The sequence below is a fragment of the Chiloscyllium punctatum genome, chromosome 10 (assembly GCF_047496795.1).
Source record: "Chiloscyllium punctatum isolate Juve2018m chromosome 10, sChiPun1.3, whole genome shotgun sequence".
In the NCBI taxonomy this organism is placed as follows: Eukaryota; Metazoa; Chordata; class Chondrichthyes; order Orectolobiformes; family Hemiscylliidae; genus Chiloscyllium; species Chiloscyllium punctatum.
The window spans coordinates 44,284,939-44,304,256 of NC_092748.1; the positions used below are offsets into that span (position 1 = coordinate 44,284,939).

The following is a 19,318-nucleotide window of genomic DNA, read 5'->3' on the forward strand; positions in this document are numbered from 1 at the left end:
GAGATTTTTTGTGTGAGACTTGAATTGGGAATTTGGACACTTGGGAGCATAGCTCTTTTTAGGTTGATAAGCAATTCCTTCGTGAAGTGCTGTGAAAGATATTTTTATTGAAAAATTATACTTTATTAATTGAAACATCTTTATGCACATAGGCAGTTACTGAAGCAGTTCTGTTCAGTCTTTGCGCATGAAGAACAAACAAAACATTGGAATTTAGCATGCCCTGCTGTTGCAAAAAACAAACCAAGACATTTCTTCCTTACACAGGACAATATTTATGTACATTTGAGGCACAAAGAGGGTCTTATACCTGAACGGAACCCCATTGCACTTTGGCAGAAAGACCCTACATTGTGGTGTTTCAAGTCGTGTAATGTGCTGCAAGAAGACCTCCATCTCATCTGCAGAGAATACTGTAGCTGAGGCAAAGAAGGTGATAATCTTTTTAAAATGTGTTTATCTCTGGATGTTTTCAATGACCTATCTCTGGATGTTTTCAATGACCTACTGAGGGCATCTCTAATATTCATCATGTTGCTATGTAACGATGTATACTGATGTGAGTGATTTACTGTCTGCAGGGAGCAAGAACCTAATGGGTGCCTTCTGGGCACCTTCAAAATTACAGTACGTAACACCTTCCATCATCACAGTAACTAATCACAAACTAGATTTTCACCACAGGGTAGAAAGCAGGAACGACAATTGTTTCTGTGTCCAAAGCCCAACTCCATTGGAGAATTGACTGAAATTCATGATTTTATTGGCTTGGGAGGAGGGAAGAGGTGGTGTGATAATGATTTGATTGGTACGGAAACAACACTCCTGTCCAGTTAAAGTTGGTGGGGTTGGTAACGGAGTTGGGTCAGATGAAGATGGGCACTCATTCAGACATCTGAGTGATGCACTGGTGTGTAGCTGCCTGTGAGATGCTGCTGAGGTCTCCCTGAATATGGCACGGCCATTTGCGCAGAGAGCTGCAACATCCTTTGCCACTCGTTCCAAGTCATGTTCAGGTAGCTTCACCTCTGTCTGGAGATTCTATGCTCAGGATAGGTAATAAAGAAGGCAAATGAAATTCTGTCCTTCATTGCTTAAGGGATTGAGTTTAAAAGCCAAGAGATTATGTTGCAGCTGCATGGTGTGCTGGTAAGGCCACACCTGGAGTACCGTGTGCAATTTTGGTCTTATTTGAGAAATGATGTACTGGCACTAGATGGGGTACAAAGGAGGTTCACTAGATTGATTCTGGAGTTGAGGGGGTTGGCTTATGAGCAGAGACTGAATAGATTGGGATTATACTCATTCGAATTTAGAAAGAATGAGGTGGAATCTTACAGAATCTTACAGATGGGCGGCATGGTGGCTCAGTGGATAGCACTGCTGTCTCACAGCACCAGGGTCCCAGGTTCGATTCTCAGCCTTGGGTGACTGTGCAAACTCCACACAAACATTCTCCCTGCGTGGGTTTCCTCCGGGTGCTCTGGTTTCCTCCCACAGTCCAAAGATGTGCAGGTCAGGTGAATTGGCCACGCTAAATTGCCCATAGTGCTAGGTGCATTAGTCAGAGGGAAATGGGTCTGGGTGGGTTACTCTTCGGAGGGTCGGTGTGGACTTGTTGGGCCAAAGGGCCTGTTTCCGCGCCGTAGGGAATCTAATCAGAAAACACATAAAATTATGAAGGGAATAGATACAATAGAAGTAGAGAGGATGTTTCCACTGACAGGTGAAACTAAGGCAAGAAGGCATAGCCTCGAGATTAGAGGGAGCAGATTTATGACTGAATTGGGAAGGAACTTCTTCATCCAGAGGTTTGTGAATCTATGGAATTCTCTGCCCAGAGAAGTGGTTGAGGCTTCTTCAGTAAATGTTTTTAAAGTTAAGATGGATAATATTTTGAACAGTGAAGGAATTAAGGGTTATGGTGTGGAGAGTGGGTAAGTGGAGCTGGATTCAAGAAAAGATCAGCCATGATCTTATTGAATGGCAGAGCATGCTCGAAGGGCCAGATGGCCTACTTCCTGCCTCTGGTTCTTATGTTCCTATGTCTCCTTCTCCTTTCTGCCCTGGGTCACTTTCCTCTAGCCTGGTAAACCCTTTGCCCTCTGTTCATATTGTGCACATCCCCGGCGGCTTCAATTTCTAAAGGTACATCACCCTTAAGCCTTTAAAACTTATTCTGGCCCCTCATTGATCAGTCTGAACATTGGTCTGAATATAGCCGTGGAATGTTAGCGCCTTCTAGGAAGACCAAAACCTTTCCAGAAGTGGGTCTCTACAAGTTTCTTGGATTGATTAGGGATCTGGGTGAGTTGACAAGTCCATGCTACCCCCACCTTCATCAAGATTGGTAATGGTGACACTGACATAGGATGTCGAGAGCGTTAACATCACTGCGTTTCCCAATTCTTCACTTCCACTTTTGCCCTATTGGTTTTCTCTGTTGAATATGTTCTGTGACTAGATTAGAGTGGTGCTGGAAAAGCAGAGCAGGTCAGGCAGCATCGGAAGAGCAGGAAATTCGACGTTTCGAACAAAAGTGCTTCATCAGGAATGGAGAAGGGAGCCTCTGGGGTGGAGAGATAAATGGGGGGGTGGGCCAGTGTCCTCATTTCTCCTCCCTCCACCTTACCCCAGTTCCAAACTTCCAACTCAGCACTGTCCTCATGACCTGTCCTACCTGCCAATCTTCCTTTCCACCTATCCACTCCACCCTCCTCTCTGACCTATCACATCCATCCCCACCCCCATTCATCTACTGTACTCTTTGCTACCTTCTACCCCCCCCCCACCAATTTCTCTCTCCACCCTGCTTTTGCCTGAAACATCAATCTTCCTGTTCCTCCGATGCTGTTGTGTTTTTCCAGAACCACTCTAATCTAGACTATGTTCTGTGACTAGCTGTCCAGTATTCACTCAGCCTCACCGATCTGTCATTGACAAAACAAAATATTAAAGATGAAATGTCAAAAGCTTATGGAACTGGCTCCTTCTCAGTTCTTGATCTTCAAAAGATAAATGTAACAGACAGCTAATTTTGCATGTGTTTTGAACTTTCTTGGTTTTTGCAGCACAGTTAATCGACAACTTGATGAGGAATGGACAAATAACAGGAACAAGATTCAACTTAGACTTGTAGAATTTTTGGCTGCTAATTCTACCACAACATTGACAGTACTTTGCATTGCGACGGTGTCATCTTGCAAAATGTCCAGATTACAGATGAGGAAGTGCTGGATGTCTTGAAACGGATAAAGGTGGATAAACCCCCAGGATCTGATCAGGTGTACCTGAGAACTCTGTGGAAAGCGAGAGAAGTGATTGCTCGATCTCTTGCTGAGATATTTAGCGTCATTGATAGTCACAGGTCAGGTGCCGGAAGACTGGAGGTTGGCAAACATGGTGCCACTGTTTAAGAAGGGTGGTAAAGACAAGCCAGGGAACTATAGATTGGTGAGCCAAGACCTCGGTGGTGGGCAAGTTGTTGGAAGGAATCCTGAGGGACAGGATGTACATGTATTTGGAAAGGCAAGGATTGATTCGGGCTTTGTGCGTGGGAAATCATGCCTCACAAACTTGATTGAGTTTTTTGAAGAAGTAACAAAGGGGATTGATGAGGGCAGAGCAGTAGATGTGATCTATCTGGACTTCAGTAAGGCATTCGACAAGGTCCCGATGGGAGACTGATTAGCAAGGTTAGATCTCATGGAATACAGAGAGAACTAGCCATTTGGATACAGAACTGGCTCAAAGGTAGAAGACAGGGGGTGGTGATGGAGTGTTGTTTTCAGACTGGAGGCCTGTGACCAGTGGAGTGCCACAAGGATCGGTGGTGGGTCCTCTACTTTTTGTCATTTATATAATTGATTTGGATGCGTGCATAAGAGGTACAATTAATAAGTTTGCAGATGACACCAAAATTGGAGGTGTAGTGGACAGCAAAGAGGGTTACCTCAGAGTACAACAGGATCTGGACCAGATGGGCCAATGAGCTGAGAAGTGGCAGATGGAGTTTAATTCAGATAAATGTGAGGTGCTGCATTTTGGGAAAGCAAATCTTAGCAGGACTTATACACTTAATGCTAAGTTCCTAGGGAATGTTACTGAACAAACAGACCTTGAAGTGCTCATAGCTCATAGCTCCTTGAAAGTGGAGTCGCAGGTAGATAGGATAGTGAAGGTGGCGTTTGGTATGCTTTCCTTTATTGGTCAGAGTATTGAGTACAGGAATTGGGAGGTCATGTTGCGGTTGTACAGGACATTGGTTAGGCCACTGTTGGAATACTGCATGCAATTGTGGTTTCCTTCCTATCGGAAAGATGTTGTGAAACTTGAAAGGGTTCAGAAAAGATTTACAAGGACGTTGCCAGGGTTGGAGGATTTGAGCTACAGGGAGAGGCTGAACAGGCTGGTACTGTTTTCCCTGGAGAGTTGGAGGCTGAGGGAGTTAGAGGTTTACAAAATTATGAGGGGCATGGATAGGATAAATAGGCAAAGTCTTTTCCCTGGGGTCAGGGAGTCCAGAACTAGAGGCATAGGTTTAGGGTGAGGGGGGAAAGGTATAAAAGAGACCGAAAGGGCAACTTTTTCACGCAGAGGGTGGTACGTGTATGGAATGAGCTGCCAGAAGAAGTGGTAGAGGCTGGTACAATTGCAATATTTAAGAGGCATTTGGATGGGTATATGAATAGGAAGGGTTTGAAGGAATATGGGCCTGGTGCTGGTAGATGGAACTAGATTGGGTTGGGATATCTGGTCGGCATAAAAGAAGGGTCTGTTTCCATGCTGTACACCTCTATGACTATGGAATGGTGTGCATCACAAGCAGGCCCTGAAGAAACAGGAGGGGAGGTAATTATTTTAGCAATAATGTATTGTTGTGTAACAACATGTATACATTGCCTAGGAACAGTTTAACCATTAATCAAAATTGTTTTCAAATATACTTTCAAAAAGCAAATTGCATCAATCAGGAAAAAGTCCAAAACCCATATCTTAAATGTTCATGAGAAAGAACAATGTGGCATTTGGAAGACTGTGTCTGTGTAGATGAGGGCTGAGGGAAAGATGCAGGGATGCTACCATGCACAAAATAACAGAGCTTCATAAAACAGAAGCTGTAAACAAGATTATCAAAATATTGAAGCTGCTATGAATTGTGGAGTGTCTGTCAAAATAAATGAAGTTGGAATAAAATGAAATAGGTCTTCATAGAGAAGAGGATCGAGAGGAGCAATAGTTTTCCAGGATACAGGAATTGTTCCAAAAAATGGCTAAATCTGTGAATGGATTGTGCTTTTAGCAAGGTGAAATGGAACAGGATGAAAGATCTTGGACATGCCAAACTATACTGGGGACTTGAATGTTGATTCTTTATTATTTTCAGAAGCATTACAAAACAATATAATGGATTAATCATGTTTAAAAGTGCAACCAATATGCATGTAAATTAATAATAATTCAAAATACAATATACCAACCATCGCTGACGCTGCTGGGCAGAAACGTAGGCATAAGGATAAAAAATGCAATTCAGTAAGAGAGCACAATTATAATACTACAGAATCAAAAGTAAGAACTTAGATAATTGAAAATAATCATGACCAAACTTATAATATTATGAATACCTTAATTTGCAAATAAAGTCATTCAAGATGTTTTCTATTATCATTTAGAAAGAATAAACCAGGTAACTTAAAGATGAAATCTCACAATCAGTGCACTTCTGTAACATCAACATCTTCTTTAAATTCAACAAAAGTGGATTACATCATCCTAAATACAAAAATCTCTTGGAATCAACATTCCTTGAGGAAATTTCTAAATAGGATGCTCAAGCAACCCACAACCTCCCCAATGCTTAAAAAAGATAAGTCATACAACAAATGTTAAATCTTTTCAAAAATATCCGAAAGTGATTCTCAAACTATGAATTGCTTGGACTGTCATTACGTAAGTACCTATAGGCAGCATTTAAATGTTCAATTTCAGATTTTTCGTAAGCAGAATTAAAAAAAAAGAAATAGCAAAGATCATTGAAGCAACCCTCATGAGATAACATAGCTGCAAGGCACACTACAAAAGAAACAGAAGTAAAAAGCAGGCCAGCATTAGGATATTTTGTGTTTGCAAGTAGATCTTCATTGAAAGAATGAAGAAATATCATACTGATTGGAAGATATGGAACATTCTTCCTCATTAATTAAATATTACCATACACACAAACAGAAATAAAATTGTGTAAAAAATAATAATTGCTCCCAAGTAATGGTGAGTTATAACAATGCTGAATTAGTTATAAGGGCAGCATGGTGGCTCAGTGGTTAGCACTGCTGCCTCACAGCGCCAGGGACCGGGGTTCAATTCCCGCCTTGGGCAAACTCTGTGTGGAGTTTGCACATTCTCCCAGTGTCTGTGTGGGTTTCCTCTGGGTGCTCCAGTTTCCTCCCCCAATCCAAAGATGTGCAGATTAGGTGAATTGGCCATGCTAAATTGCCCGAAGTGTTAGGTGTAGGGGAATGGGTCTGAGTGGGTTGCTCTTTGGAGGGTCGGTGTGGACTTGTTGGGCTGAAGGGCCTGTTTTCACACTGTAGGGAATCTCATCTAATCATTCTGAGGTGTCAAAAGCATGTAAATTGATTCAGGTAGCTAATTTGCAAATGATGTTAACCAAAATATGAGCCATTCTAAGAGTTCAGGAACTTCAAAAAGATTTTACTTGGACTGAAAATGTTCACACTTTGCTTTAGGTAATACTTTCTCTCAAGCATGCCAATGGACACAGAATGAAATTTGGCCAATATATTACCTGCTAATCCTCAATTCCCAAACCAGTCTGAAATTGAGCTTCTGTGCTGGAACAAATTGCTTAAGAGCTAATTTTTCTATCAGCACACCTCTTTGTGCCTGAACACAAGGCATGAAGGGACTGTGAAGATAGGCAGAAATCTGTTTGTCTGATATGAACCACACCCCAGTTCAGATCTTTGGGTCAGAGAATAGGTGGAATGGGATCCCTTGGAAGTATAAATGTAGAAAATCCATGGGATGTGCATGAGAAGTTGGAACTTCTGATGAGCAATCTTTCACCACTCCAAACTGGTACCCTCTGAAAAAGTCTCAGATTTGGAGTTAGAGTCCGAGACTTTGGATGTTCCAACTTACTTACCTGGATTGCTGTACAGGACATCATAGGATAGAGAAGACTGAGTAACTACATAACTGATAACCCTACTTTCACCTTGCCATCTCCAAAAACACCTTGGCACGATCTGACTAGTCCCCATCTGACACAACTTCCCCTGACCCAACCTAATCCAACCCAACCACCAGATTCTACTACAAACCCACAACTATTGAACTTGAAATGACAAGCCCCCCTCCCCAACGAAACACCTCCTGATTAATCCTACCCTAACATACTTTCCAGCTGATCCATGTATCTACCATTAACTCTGTCACCCCACCCACCAGCCACTCTACCACCTGCTGCCCATGCCTGTACGTGAGGGAGGGTGAAAATGATTGAAAGAAGTTTTAAGACATGGACACTGTTTAGAGCTCTCCAATATCATAGCTCGAGCAAAGATTTAGAGACTTCATTGGACATTTGTAGCTTAGGATGGACTTTAATAAGCTTTTCTCAGTTAAACGTCATATTTACTGTGTGGGAAAAAAAATTATTGCAATAAGTGATTTGTTGCATAAGTGCTAACTGTCCAGGGCACTTGACAGCAGGAAGTTTAATTGCTTTCTCAGTTATGGTTATATAATTTCTTATTATACATTTTAGGCTAATGGGTACATTGTAGCAGGCTCATTGTATCACTCTAACGCAGCCAAGATGCTAATACTTAATTTGTCTTTGAGTGTTATTTCATTATTGTTCATTTTCAAACAACAGAGATGCCATGTCAGGAGTAGAAGGTAGCATTTTACAGAAATAAGGATCTATTATCAATTTCAATAGAAATTAAATGGATGAATCTGAGCATAATGAGCAAACACTCAAGATGTGATCCACAGAAGAAAAATTCACACTTATTGATTACATACACTTAGGTAGCATAGCATTAGGTTGGGTAGCCCTATACTTAAAGTTGAGAAAGCAATAGAAGTGTGTAAGATACATTCAAGGATACTGAAGGAAGTGACAGCAGAAACTGCAGAGACACTGGTCATAATTTTTCAGTCTCCTTAGACTCAGGAATAGCGGCAGAAGACTGCAGAGTTGCAAAAGTTACAAACTTGATCAAAAAAAGGTATAAATATAAGCCTAGTATCTCCAGGCCAGTCTGTTTAACTTCAATGATGCAAAATTTTTACAACTAAAAGTTTGGGAAAAAACAATAACAGTCAAGCAGACAAATGTGAACTAAGTAAAGAAAAGGATTCATTAAGAAAAAAATCATGCTTAACTAAATTGCTAAAAGTTTTTTGAAGAGATAATGGAGAAGTTAGATGAGGGAAATTTGTTGAAGTTGGACACACAGACTTCCAAAAGGTGTTAATATAGTGACTTAATATAGTGAGCAAATTTATAGTTCATGAAATAGTGAGAGCTGCAATGAAATTGACTGAGAGACTGGAAACACAGCAAATTTGAATGAATGTTTTGTTTGGAAGAAGATTGTTAGTCGACCTCCCAGGGGACTGAGTTTGGGAATTTGTTCTTCCTGATATATGTTAATGACTGAGACCTTAGTGTACAATGAACAACTTCAATATTTACATATGATCTGAAAATTGGAAATTTTGTGCGCTGTCAGGAATTTACAATTTCAAAAGGACGTTGAAAAGTTGGTTCCGGGGTAAGAATATTCTGTTTTGAAGAGAGATTGTAGTAGTTGGAACTCTTTTTTTCCCCAAGAAAAGGCTAAGAGGAGATTTGATAGAGTTAATCAAATCTTGAGTAATAGGACGGATAGGGAGAAACTATTCCCACTCATGAAGGTTTTGAGAACAAGCTGGCACAGATTTAGAGTATTAGGCAAAGGAAGATAAATAAAATGTGAGGAATAATATTTTCATGCAGTGAGTGGTTAGGGTCTGAAATGGGCTGCCTGGCTATCTGGTTGAGACCTGTTCAATTGAGTCAAAGAAGGAATTAGACAGTTATCTGATACAGAAAAATGTGCAGGGAAATGGAGATGAGGGTGGGAATGGGAATGGCATTGTGTATTGGAGAGTTAGTATAGTCACAATGGTCCAAATGGTCTCCTTCTAAACTGTAACCATTCTGTGAATTCGTAGTTGCAGTTGTTTATGCAAATGATTAAGGAGTTGAAATTCAAAGTGGTAAAGATGGCAACTTCTACTTTATTCAATGAGAAAGAATATAGAAATAAAAAAAATCAAAAGAATGCTGTGAATCTGAAACAAAAAAACCCCCAGAAATTGCTGGAGAAGCTCAGCAGGTCTGGCAGCACCTGTGGAGAGAAATCAGAGTTAACATTTCAGGTGGAGTGACCCTTCCTCACAACTGAAGAATATAGAAATATTTGCCAATAATGCAAGGAATAAGGGAATATTAGCCATAAAAGAGTACTCTCCCTCCAACCTCGCTGCCATATCCTCCCCCCATTCATTAATGGAAGTTTATATTGTTCAGAAACATTTCAATAAAGGAAAGAGGAAGAATTACTAGCCTCAGCACTTAATGCAATTTTTTGCTGGTTTAAGAAACATTGGCCTCAATACTGACAGGGATGTGTTTGGGGGTTGGTGGAGGTAGGAATAGTGACTTAGTCATTCATGGTGTGAAGCTTTATCTGCACAACAAAGGTCAAAATTTTGCGAGTGCAAATGCCTCCACAAGGAGCAATTTGAAGGAGGCATAATAAGGAGGAGCAAGGAAGAGAGCAGCTGCACTGGTATTAGGAGTATGGGACTGAGCTGGATTTTCCTATTCACAATCCTGGATTTCACCACCTGATTCATAACCAGCTATTGGGGTGGTGTGGATTCAAGAGATTGAATAAAAAAGACAATTACAGTTCACAAAAAGGGATGGATATATTTAAGAATGTAACAAACTTGGTATTAAAACCAGAGGAAGTGCCATCATCTATCCGAAATATTTCAGTAAAATTGTCAGTGAAATTGCGTTTACCCAGAGGAACCTCGAATATCCAGCATTCAATTATCAGAGTTTCTGATTATCCAAACAAGATTGCAAGGTCCCAGTGCATGGCTAAACTGTGTTATCGGACGTTCGATTACCTGGGATTCGATTATCTGATATTTGATGAACCGAGCGAAGCATTCCCCACCCATGGTCTTCAGATAATTGAGGTTCCTCTGTACACCAAATAGCATTCATACTATTAAGTCGGTCTGTAAACCATTTATTTTTATCCTTGTGCCTATTAGTGTTTGAAATACCATGTTACTGACACTGCATGTTAAGCACTTCAGTCGAATTGACAGTGAACTCCTCCTTATTCTGTTGAATTTCCCACTGTGGGGGAAATTCCTGAATAAATGTCAGTGGGTCGCCAAAGGAGAAAAGAAAAAACACATCAGAAGCGGGATTTCTGGGTTTGTTGGATGCTTCCATACAGTTGATTGAGATTGTCGGTGTTTCAAGAACAATTCTTGGCTGCAGTTTGTGTACATTTGTGTGCTTTTGTTAAGTACATTCAGATGCTAACATTCTCAGTTCAAGAGATGCTAATATAAAACATTTGAACTCACTGGTATTACCTCTGGTAGAATACAACTGCTATTCTGTGAATGATCATAACCATAAGTTAATCAAGCAGAAAACTTACAGTCACATGATTTTGCTTAACATCTTATTGTTAGCTCAGTCTTAACTTGAAAAATTAGCTGATTTGTTGGACTGAATTTTCAACTGTCCGTAGGGGCAGCTGGATCTGGAATGCTGTGTCTGGACACAATGTGTCACTGGTTTTTAAACTCTTTGGTGATGTGATTAGATTTTCAAAGGGTAGAGATCAGGATATTTAGAAAGCTGGAGGCCTCCAATTAATTAATCAAGAACATCCTTCCTCAGATAATGAAAGACCCTGAGCTAGGGACTCCTGGTTCTCAGGCAGGCAGCGACACCAGAGGCTCCCATTGTGAGGCAAGTGTGGGTCTAGCCATGGGATCTAGCATTGGAGGAGCATTGGCAAGGTGGGTCCAGTGATGAAGAGATGGCACCTGAAGAGTGGCAACACCGACGCTGGTCGGTCTAGTGCAGGCGGAGGCGAGGTAATGGAGGAGGGGTGTAGCTCAGGCGTAGTTGGTGAATTGGCTCAGGACTCGTGTGGAGGTGACAGAATCAAGATGGACTCTCTCTCAGCTATATCTTTTTATTCTTACATTATTCAGACCAGCGCCAGATTGTGGCAGCTGTTGATGCTTTTCACTGGATTTTACTGTATTATTCACAGTAAAATACAACTAACAATAAGTATTCATTAATAGCTTGTGTTTGTTGTGAACTATAGTGAGGGATCTGAATACAATCCAACTGGACTTTAAGGAAAACAAAGTCTCAATACCCATGGATTCAGTGCCACAAATAAAAGCCAACTCTCAGCACAAATATGATATGGAGGTGCCAGTGTTGGACTGGGCTGGGCAAGGTCAGAAGTCACACAACACCAGGCTATAGTCCAACGGGTTTATTTGAAATCACAAGTGTTGCTCCTTCACCTGATGAAGGGGCAATGCTCCAAAAGCTTGTGATTTCAAATAAACCTGTTGGACTATAACCTGGTGTCATTTGACCTCTGACTTCAGCACAAATACATCGAGATTAACAGTGCCTCATCAGTGAGGGATTCCTCATTGTCCGACTTCTATCACAGGACAAATTGTACAGGGAAACGCCATTAGCTGCCTATACCTGATGCAATCAAAAGATTGATCACGCAATGCAGCAGTATTGGAATCTGGCATAGTTACTGCAATGAATTCCCATTGAGGAGGGAAATGGATAAGTCACACCTCCATCCATATGGGGACCAGATGCTGTTGACATGATAACTCCAAACAGAACGAGTAAAACTTAGAGCCAATGTAAACTGAGCATGTTGTCTGGAATTCTTTCATAGAAAAGACTGCATTGTTTCACTGATCATACCTGGCTGAACTGTCTGTAAAATACACCAAGGAGGATTAGTTTTCAGACACACTGGTCAACAGGAAATGTTTGGTGCGGTTGCAGCATGTTTAATATGAATCAATATAAAAGAAGGCAATGTTGAAGGAACTTTATTGTAGTAAGGAGAAGGGTTAGGACCGGTCAGCCTGACTGAGGCCTACAGTCAATTTCAGACGGGCTGGCCGTGTTGTGGATTGTAAGTGCTCCAACCAAGTCATAGTGATCAGGCTGTAAGTTTCCTTGCTGAGCTGGTTGTGTGTTCTCAGATGTTTTGTCACCTAGTTAAGTAACATCACCAATGAGCCTCTGGTGAAGCGCTGGTGTTCTGTCCCACTTGCTATTTATATCAATTTGGACCCTATTTGCCAACCCCTCAGAAAAAGAACCGAAAGTGATATCACCCAACTCAACAGACCAAAACAGATAAATAGCAACCGAGACAGAACACCAATGCTTCATCGGAGTCTCACTGATGATGTTACCTAGCATGGTGACAAAACGTCTGAGAATAAACACACCAGCTCAGCGAGCAAACCGACAACCTGATCCACAGTCTAAGCTACAAACCTTCTCCAAAATCTAAAATCATAGTGATCTTGGTCTGGAGGAGTCTGCAGTCTCAAAGGTAGGTCAAGAATGTTAACCTGGCCTGTAGTTCTCACTGGAAGGACCAACCATGTGGAGGATTGTAAGGTCTCAGCCAAATCAAAGGGACATTGGGGCTGAGTGGTTAAGATAACTTAATGTTAACAATCAAATTCATTTGCTTTTCGGTTGGAGTTAAGTAAGGTTTGGACAGAAGCTTGAGGTTTGGTTTTTCAATAAAGTTTGGTTTACTTAATACATTGTGGTGAGTGGGTATGCTTGGATGGAAGCTGAGTGAATTAAGTCCGACAAGCCAATCAAGGTGTTGTGTCATTTTTACAAGCTTGGAGGATCTGTACCAAGGCGTTAGGAGGTTTATTTTAATAAACAGGTTTATGGTTGAGCCAAATGCTGTGCCTGTTCCTAAAATCTTAACGTTCAAGAACCATCATAAAAGGGGAACAGAAAGGGGAATAGGAGGCAACAGATAACAGGGGAAATGGTTAACAAGGGGAACATGGAAGATTTAAGAGTTTGTGCATAGTGGTGAACTATTAGTGCTCGTGATTGCAGTGGTGGAAGTTATATATTAGCAGAGATTTAAACTCAGTTGTTACTCATGTAGAAGCACAGAATCGCCACAGGTTTTCTGCACTTGTGAAGCTTGATTTTGTGAGTTGAGAGTGTTTGAACTTAAAGGAAATGTACAGCTACTGATATCTGAGGCCACCTCGAACCATGCTTGTGAATCTGGTTTATTCGCGTTCTTCTTTCAGATGCAGGGCAGAGTTTCCGTCTCTTGTCTAGTCACTACCACAACTTCAAGGGAGGGTTGGAAGACCATTGGGTCACCCAAGGATAGTTAAACAAAGCATCAGTAGCTCTCTGCTCTCCTTGCTCTCCCACTTCCAGAGGTAATAGTAAAACTACGACGGCTGCTGGTTACATTTGAAAAATTATGGTTCCATGTCCAGCTCCAACATTTCGCCCACACCCAAAGACCCTAAGACCATAAGACATAGAAGTCATTCAGCCCATTGAGTCTGGTCTGCTATTCACTTATGGCTGATAAGTTTCTCAGCCCCATTCTTCCGCTTTCTCCCTGCAATCCTTGATCCCCTTGACAATAAAGAATCTATCTATCTCTGTCTTAAATATACTCAATGACCTGATCTGGGTGGCAAACTCATCTCTGGGCCAATTAATGGAAGGCACTTTAAAACAGTAGTGCATCACTAACGCTGATGGAGTATAGGGCTGAAACTTGTAAATGCTCTAGTGACATCTTCATCATGGAGAAGTGTAGAACTCAAATTCCAATAAGACAATTTTACAGTGCCTAATTTTTTTTTAGAAAAAAAGGTTAGTGACTGCCTTGATATTAGCAGTGGTGGAATATACAAGTCGAAGTGGACTGCTGTGGACTGTTCATTCTACAGCAGCTAAGGGAAGCATGCTTACTCTTTTCAGCACACAAGCAGTGCAACACACACCAAGTCCCCAGCGCTATGAGGCAACAGTGTCAACCTCTGAGCCACCGTGCCATCCCCGGAGTTTGATGGTGAACTGTAAATGAAAATGCCCACAAATTCAGGTTTGACAAACATGAGGCTGGAGGGACACAGCAAGTCAGATAGTGTCAGGAGGTGGAGAAGTCGATGTTTTGGGTACAACCTTTCTTCCCATTCCTGAAGAGTGGTTATACCCGAAATATCAACTCCACATCCTGATGCTGCCTGACTTGCTGTATGTATCCCTCCAGCCTTCTGTTTGTCTATTTTGGATTCCAGCATCTGCACTTTTATTGCCTCACAACTCCATGATATTAGGCATACATGGATTAGCATGGCAATCTTGACTGTCACCCAGATCTCTGACAGACTGTGGCTCCCTGTATCGCTCAGGGAGTGATCACTGAAATCAATGAGAATTTCAACTTTCTCACCTCCTCACTGCCAATACAAACTGAGAAAAAGTTACAACTTGACCAAATTTACTAAACAACAGATTCAACCCTGTAAGACTAATTTTACATTCATAGAGAGCTATAAAGTGATTCATTATAGTTGATCTTTAAAGTGAGCGAATTTTAGAAGTTTCTGTTTCCTGGTTTGGTGTCCATGAAAATCCTTTAACATGATTGGTAACTTGGACAGCCTGATGGCATTACTGCAGTTTCGTGTTATGAAAACCCAGGGAAGAATGCTACCATCAGCTACAGCATCCGGGCACAGCATTGGAAGTAAAATTCAAACTGGAGAGATTGATCGAGATCTGGGTGAAGTCTCCTCACTTCTGCGCTGACAAAAAACTCTGGGCCATCGAAAAGGAATCTTTTAAAGTTTACTCTCCAATATTGCCATGAGAAAACATCCTTGCCTTTCTGATCTGACACAAAACCAATGCTGTACTTGAAATATATTCCATATGCTGTGTCGACATGAAGCCAAATGCATTGTGCAGTCGTAATCTGGATAGTATAACTTCTGGTTAACAAGCCTGTATGCTCCTTCAAAGTTCTGAAAGTGCATTTTCTCACAGATTTATATCTTAAAGGGTCACAGATTCAGGATGAAAATGAAGTATATTTGCTTACTGCTATCTCAGTCAAGGTGCTGAAGTGATTCTTTTTAAAATGTTCACAGCTGAATTGCTGATTTTGCAAGCATTATATCACAAAATTGTAACATAATGCTGACATACAGTCATAACCTTCCACAACTGGTAGTGTTGCTTCCACATTTGAATTTCAACTTGCAAAATTAAACTCTTCATGCCTATGTTTCATGCATGACTGAATTAGTCACCTGCATTTCATCCAGTTTGGACTGAATATCTGGTGGAAAATCTCCCCCACCTGAGATGAAAGGGTCAAATGGTTCAGCACCAAAAATATCTCTTCCTGCAAAGAAGGCAAAGAAAAATTTTAGATTCTGCAAAACCAAATGACGACAATGAAGAAATGAGGAAATAAACAAATGGATGAAGAAATCATAGCAGTTATAATTTGTACATTTGCTGTCCAAACAGATGTTGTCATTGCAATAGTTAGTTTGGACTAAATGCTGACGTAAACATCAATATTCTGAAATCAACTTATACACAAAACGAAGTTGAAAAAATAAAGTAGCTTTTGAAGCCTCATTTGATTCTCCAATGAAAGATGTCGGATTTGCTTAAGTACATGTAGCCAATTCAAAAAGCACTCTTGCATTAAAAGTTACATCAGATATGGTAAAACAATAATTGCCACACTTTAGTGATTCAAAACATGTTCAGGCTGATCAAATAAATATTTCAAATTATTTACAAGACAAAAAGGTATTGTAAGGAAAAAAAAATCTTACTGGTCTCAGAAGATCTGACAGGTAAAGGAGGAAGTTCTGTGCCATTGCTGGATGGTGTTGGCAAAAGAGGCGACGCTGGTGAAAATGGAACCATGTCAAATAGATCTGTGCTTGGAGAGCGAGGAGTCATTCCTCTCTATAATTCAGTTAAAGCAAGATATTAGCAGAGACACAGTATACTGGTCACTATCAATATTGCTGATTTTATTAACTAAATATGGAATTAACATTCATATTTTACAACAAACAGTGCATGCTGTAAGCCTTTTCCAGCAGTACCACGTCCAAATACATGACTCTAATAGAAACAGCCAACATTCGGTATCTTGATGGATGAACTAAAATGCACAGAAGTAAATTTGGGGTTTTGAGTAAGTTATAAGTCATAGAAATTTTCACTTGAAGTTGCTTTCTTTCAGAAATGCTTTGAGAAAGACTCACAAAAGTCTTACTTTCATAGAATCCCTGCAGTGGGCAAGCAGTCTGTTCAGCCCTTTGAGTCCACACTGACTCTCCGAACAGCATCCCACCCAGACCCACCCCCCTACTCTGTAAGTCACATGGCTAATCCACCTAGCCTACACATTCCTGAACACTATGGGCAATTTAGCATGGCCAAACCACCTAACCTGCACAGCCTGGAGGAAACCCACACTGACACGGTGAGAATGTGCAAACTCCACACAGACCAAGGCTGGAACTGAACACTGGCTCTATGTGGCAGCAATGCTAACCACTGAACCACTGTGCCACCCCAGCTAACCAAATCTAAATCTAATCAACATTGTTTCCTTCCATTTAAAGAAAGATTGCTTCAGGGACAATACAGGTAGGAGAAATTGAGGACTACAGATGCTGGAGATCAGAGTTGATAGTGTAGTGCTGGAAAAGGACAGCAGGTCAGGCAGTATCCACGGAGCAGCAGAATTGACATTTCAGGTATAAGCCCTTCATCCTGATGAAGGATTATGGCCGAAACCTCAATTCCCAGCTCCTTGGATGCCGCCTGATCTGCTGTGCTTTGCCAGAACCATACCCTCGACTCAAGGATAATACAGTTTTACATGTTGCAAATGTTGAGTTAACGGAATGTAGTTTTGTACATACTCCAGGTATGACTCAGAGCAGCTGAAGTGAACTGGTGCATTTGTTTAAATTATTTCCGTGGTGTAATGGTTAGCATTCTGAACTCCAAATCCACTGATTCGTGTTCAAATTTTGGTGGAACTTCAAATTGTCTTGTTCCAATGATCGTTTAAAGTGGCTCGGGTGTAATGTTCCTACCTCTGAACCAGGAGATTTGGAGTCAAGTCCCACCTGCTGCAGAGGTGTGCAATAACATCCCTGAACAGGCTGATTAAAAAAATAAGTTAATATTAAGCAGAAAAATTTTAAAGTGCTTCCATCTCAGGAGGAGACTAATCTGTAAAAGAGAATTTACATTTGGGGAGGACTGTGAATAAATGGACATAGAAGACAGACTGGCTCCTGCTTCCTCCTTCACAAGGTGAGCATTTACCAGATTAACCAAAGAATGGTGAATTCAGTCAGGCCAGTTCAGCTTATCATTTGAAACTGTGTTAGGCTTCCTTTTCAAACAATGAATGTGTTTATGGTCCATGATTGAGGCCTAAGGGCAGGATTTTATTTTGTACATGGGGTTTGAAACCCGATCCTGAGGGCCAAATGGAGTTCATTAACTGTCTATGATGACAGTTGACCTGGAATGATTTTCCCTATATTGGACAATAGTGGCCACAGGGTGAGTTTGCTCTTTATCTAAGGTTGACAGACTTCAGAAATTGGAAGACCAAAAGAAGATCCTTAACACTGAAAGGATAACAGTTTGCAATTCAGGTAAGAGATAGTGTCTCTATGAGGTACACTTTCTCCCATTTTTCCAAGTTTGATATTTGAAGAAATGTCTTCAGGAACCAAACTCCCATTGTGGAAGTGAAACCCCTTTAAAGGCAGTGTGTGAACAGAGCTAGGGCTAGACAGAGAGGAATCATAGCTTGCTTGCAGTGCTTTTCTGAGTGAATGAAATGCACTCCCTTTATGCTAGTGTTAAAGGTCGGGAGTCACTTCTCACAGGGTTCAGATCAATGTGAGGCAAATGTAGTGGTAAATGAAGTACATGAGCTTTTGAGTTTGTTCCTACATGTTTGAGTTATTTAAAAAACTCAATGTTGGTCAGTGTTATAATGGTCACGAAGTTACTTAAGGTGGTCTTATGGTAGTATTCCCACTTCCGAGCCAGTAGATCAGAGTTCAGCTACAAGTGACTAGTTACAGATGGCAAGTGGATGACGGGGTATAGATTATAGCCAAGTGGGTGAGTGGGTCAATTTGTTTCTGAGGCAAGGTTAGGATATTGAGTCCAGTGTTCAGTGGGGGTGTTATGTGAATGCTGCACTGAGGTCAGTTTCAGTTTGACCTTTAGAGCAGGTTTTAATTGCTTTAAAGGTAACCTTATGTGTCTGGCTCCAAGTCAGTGCTGGGGGAACTTAATTGGAGAATTCCAGACACTGGGTAATTGCGTTTCGGAAGTTTCAACTTCCCGGTCAGCTTCCACATACAGTCAGGACTTCATTGACATCCATTTCCCTCCCCTCAGCTTCCCTCAGGGCCTCTCAATCTACCTGTGCCAAGAACTCTTGCCCAACTTCATTGTCACATGGCTACTGCTCTTTGAGGACTTTATGGAATTCCCAGTAGTGGCCTCAGCTCATGGTAATGCTGCTGGGATCAAAGCAGCTGGCCAATCAGGTTGACTCTGGGTGGTGGGACCTCCAATTCAGATGGAGTACAAGGCCAGCCTTCATCCAATTAACATTTCTCACAGGATGAAAGGGCTAAGGAAAAGCTCAACCTGGATGGGGATGATTTTTAGTAGGTTTTTCAGACATCATCAGTAAAATCCTGACCGAAATGTAGCTAAATGCCCTAACAGCAAATTGTGACCTAATACCCAAGAATGGTCCATATTTTGTTTTTTGCATCTTGTCATGTAATCTGAAACTCAGTTGTGTAACTAACTCTAACGTATTTCATCATGTAAACCGATACTAAAATAAACACTTCGATAACTAGAAACACATGAAAATGGCAATATGAAGAGGTACGTTTGATGATTAATAGTTTAAATTACTACCCTTAAGGTGTCTTTTATTATTTAATGGAAATCACAATCTCAAGTGTGAAAAAGCTAAAAACCTGTACATGGTCTAAGGTTCTGATTTGTGGAGGTGTGCCCTTACAAGTTTGTACA

The 19,318-nt window shown here is 41.1% G+C and overlaps 1 protein-coding gene across 13 annotated transcripts in view; it reads right to left on the bottom strand.

Annotated features, from left to right (window-relative positions):
* gulp1b (GULP PTB domain containing engulfment adaptor 1b) overlaps positions 1-19,318 on the bottom strand; it is a 375,129-nt gene that overhangs the window by 3,452 nt on the left and 352,359 nt on the right. For all 13 annotated transcript variants that reach the window (XM_072579030.1, XM_072579027.1, XM_072579037.1 and 10 more), the window contains 2 exons: positions 16,048-16,183; positions 15,508-15,602 (listed from right to left, as the gene is read on the bottom strand). In XM_072579030.1, the coding sequence (XP_072435131.1) occupies positions 15,508-15,602; positions 16,048-16,183 (231 nt within the window). The remainder of the gene's footprint in view (positions 1-15,507; positions 15,603-16,047; positions 16,184-19,318) is intronic.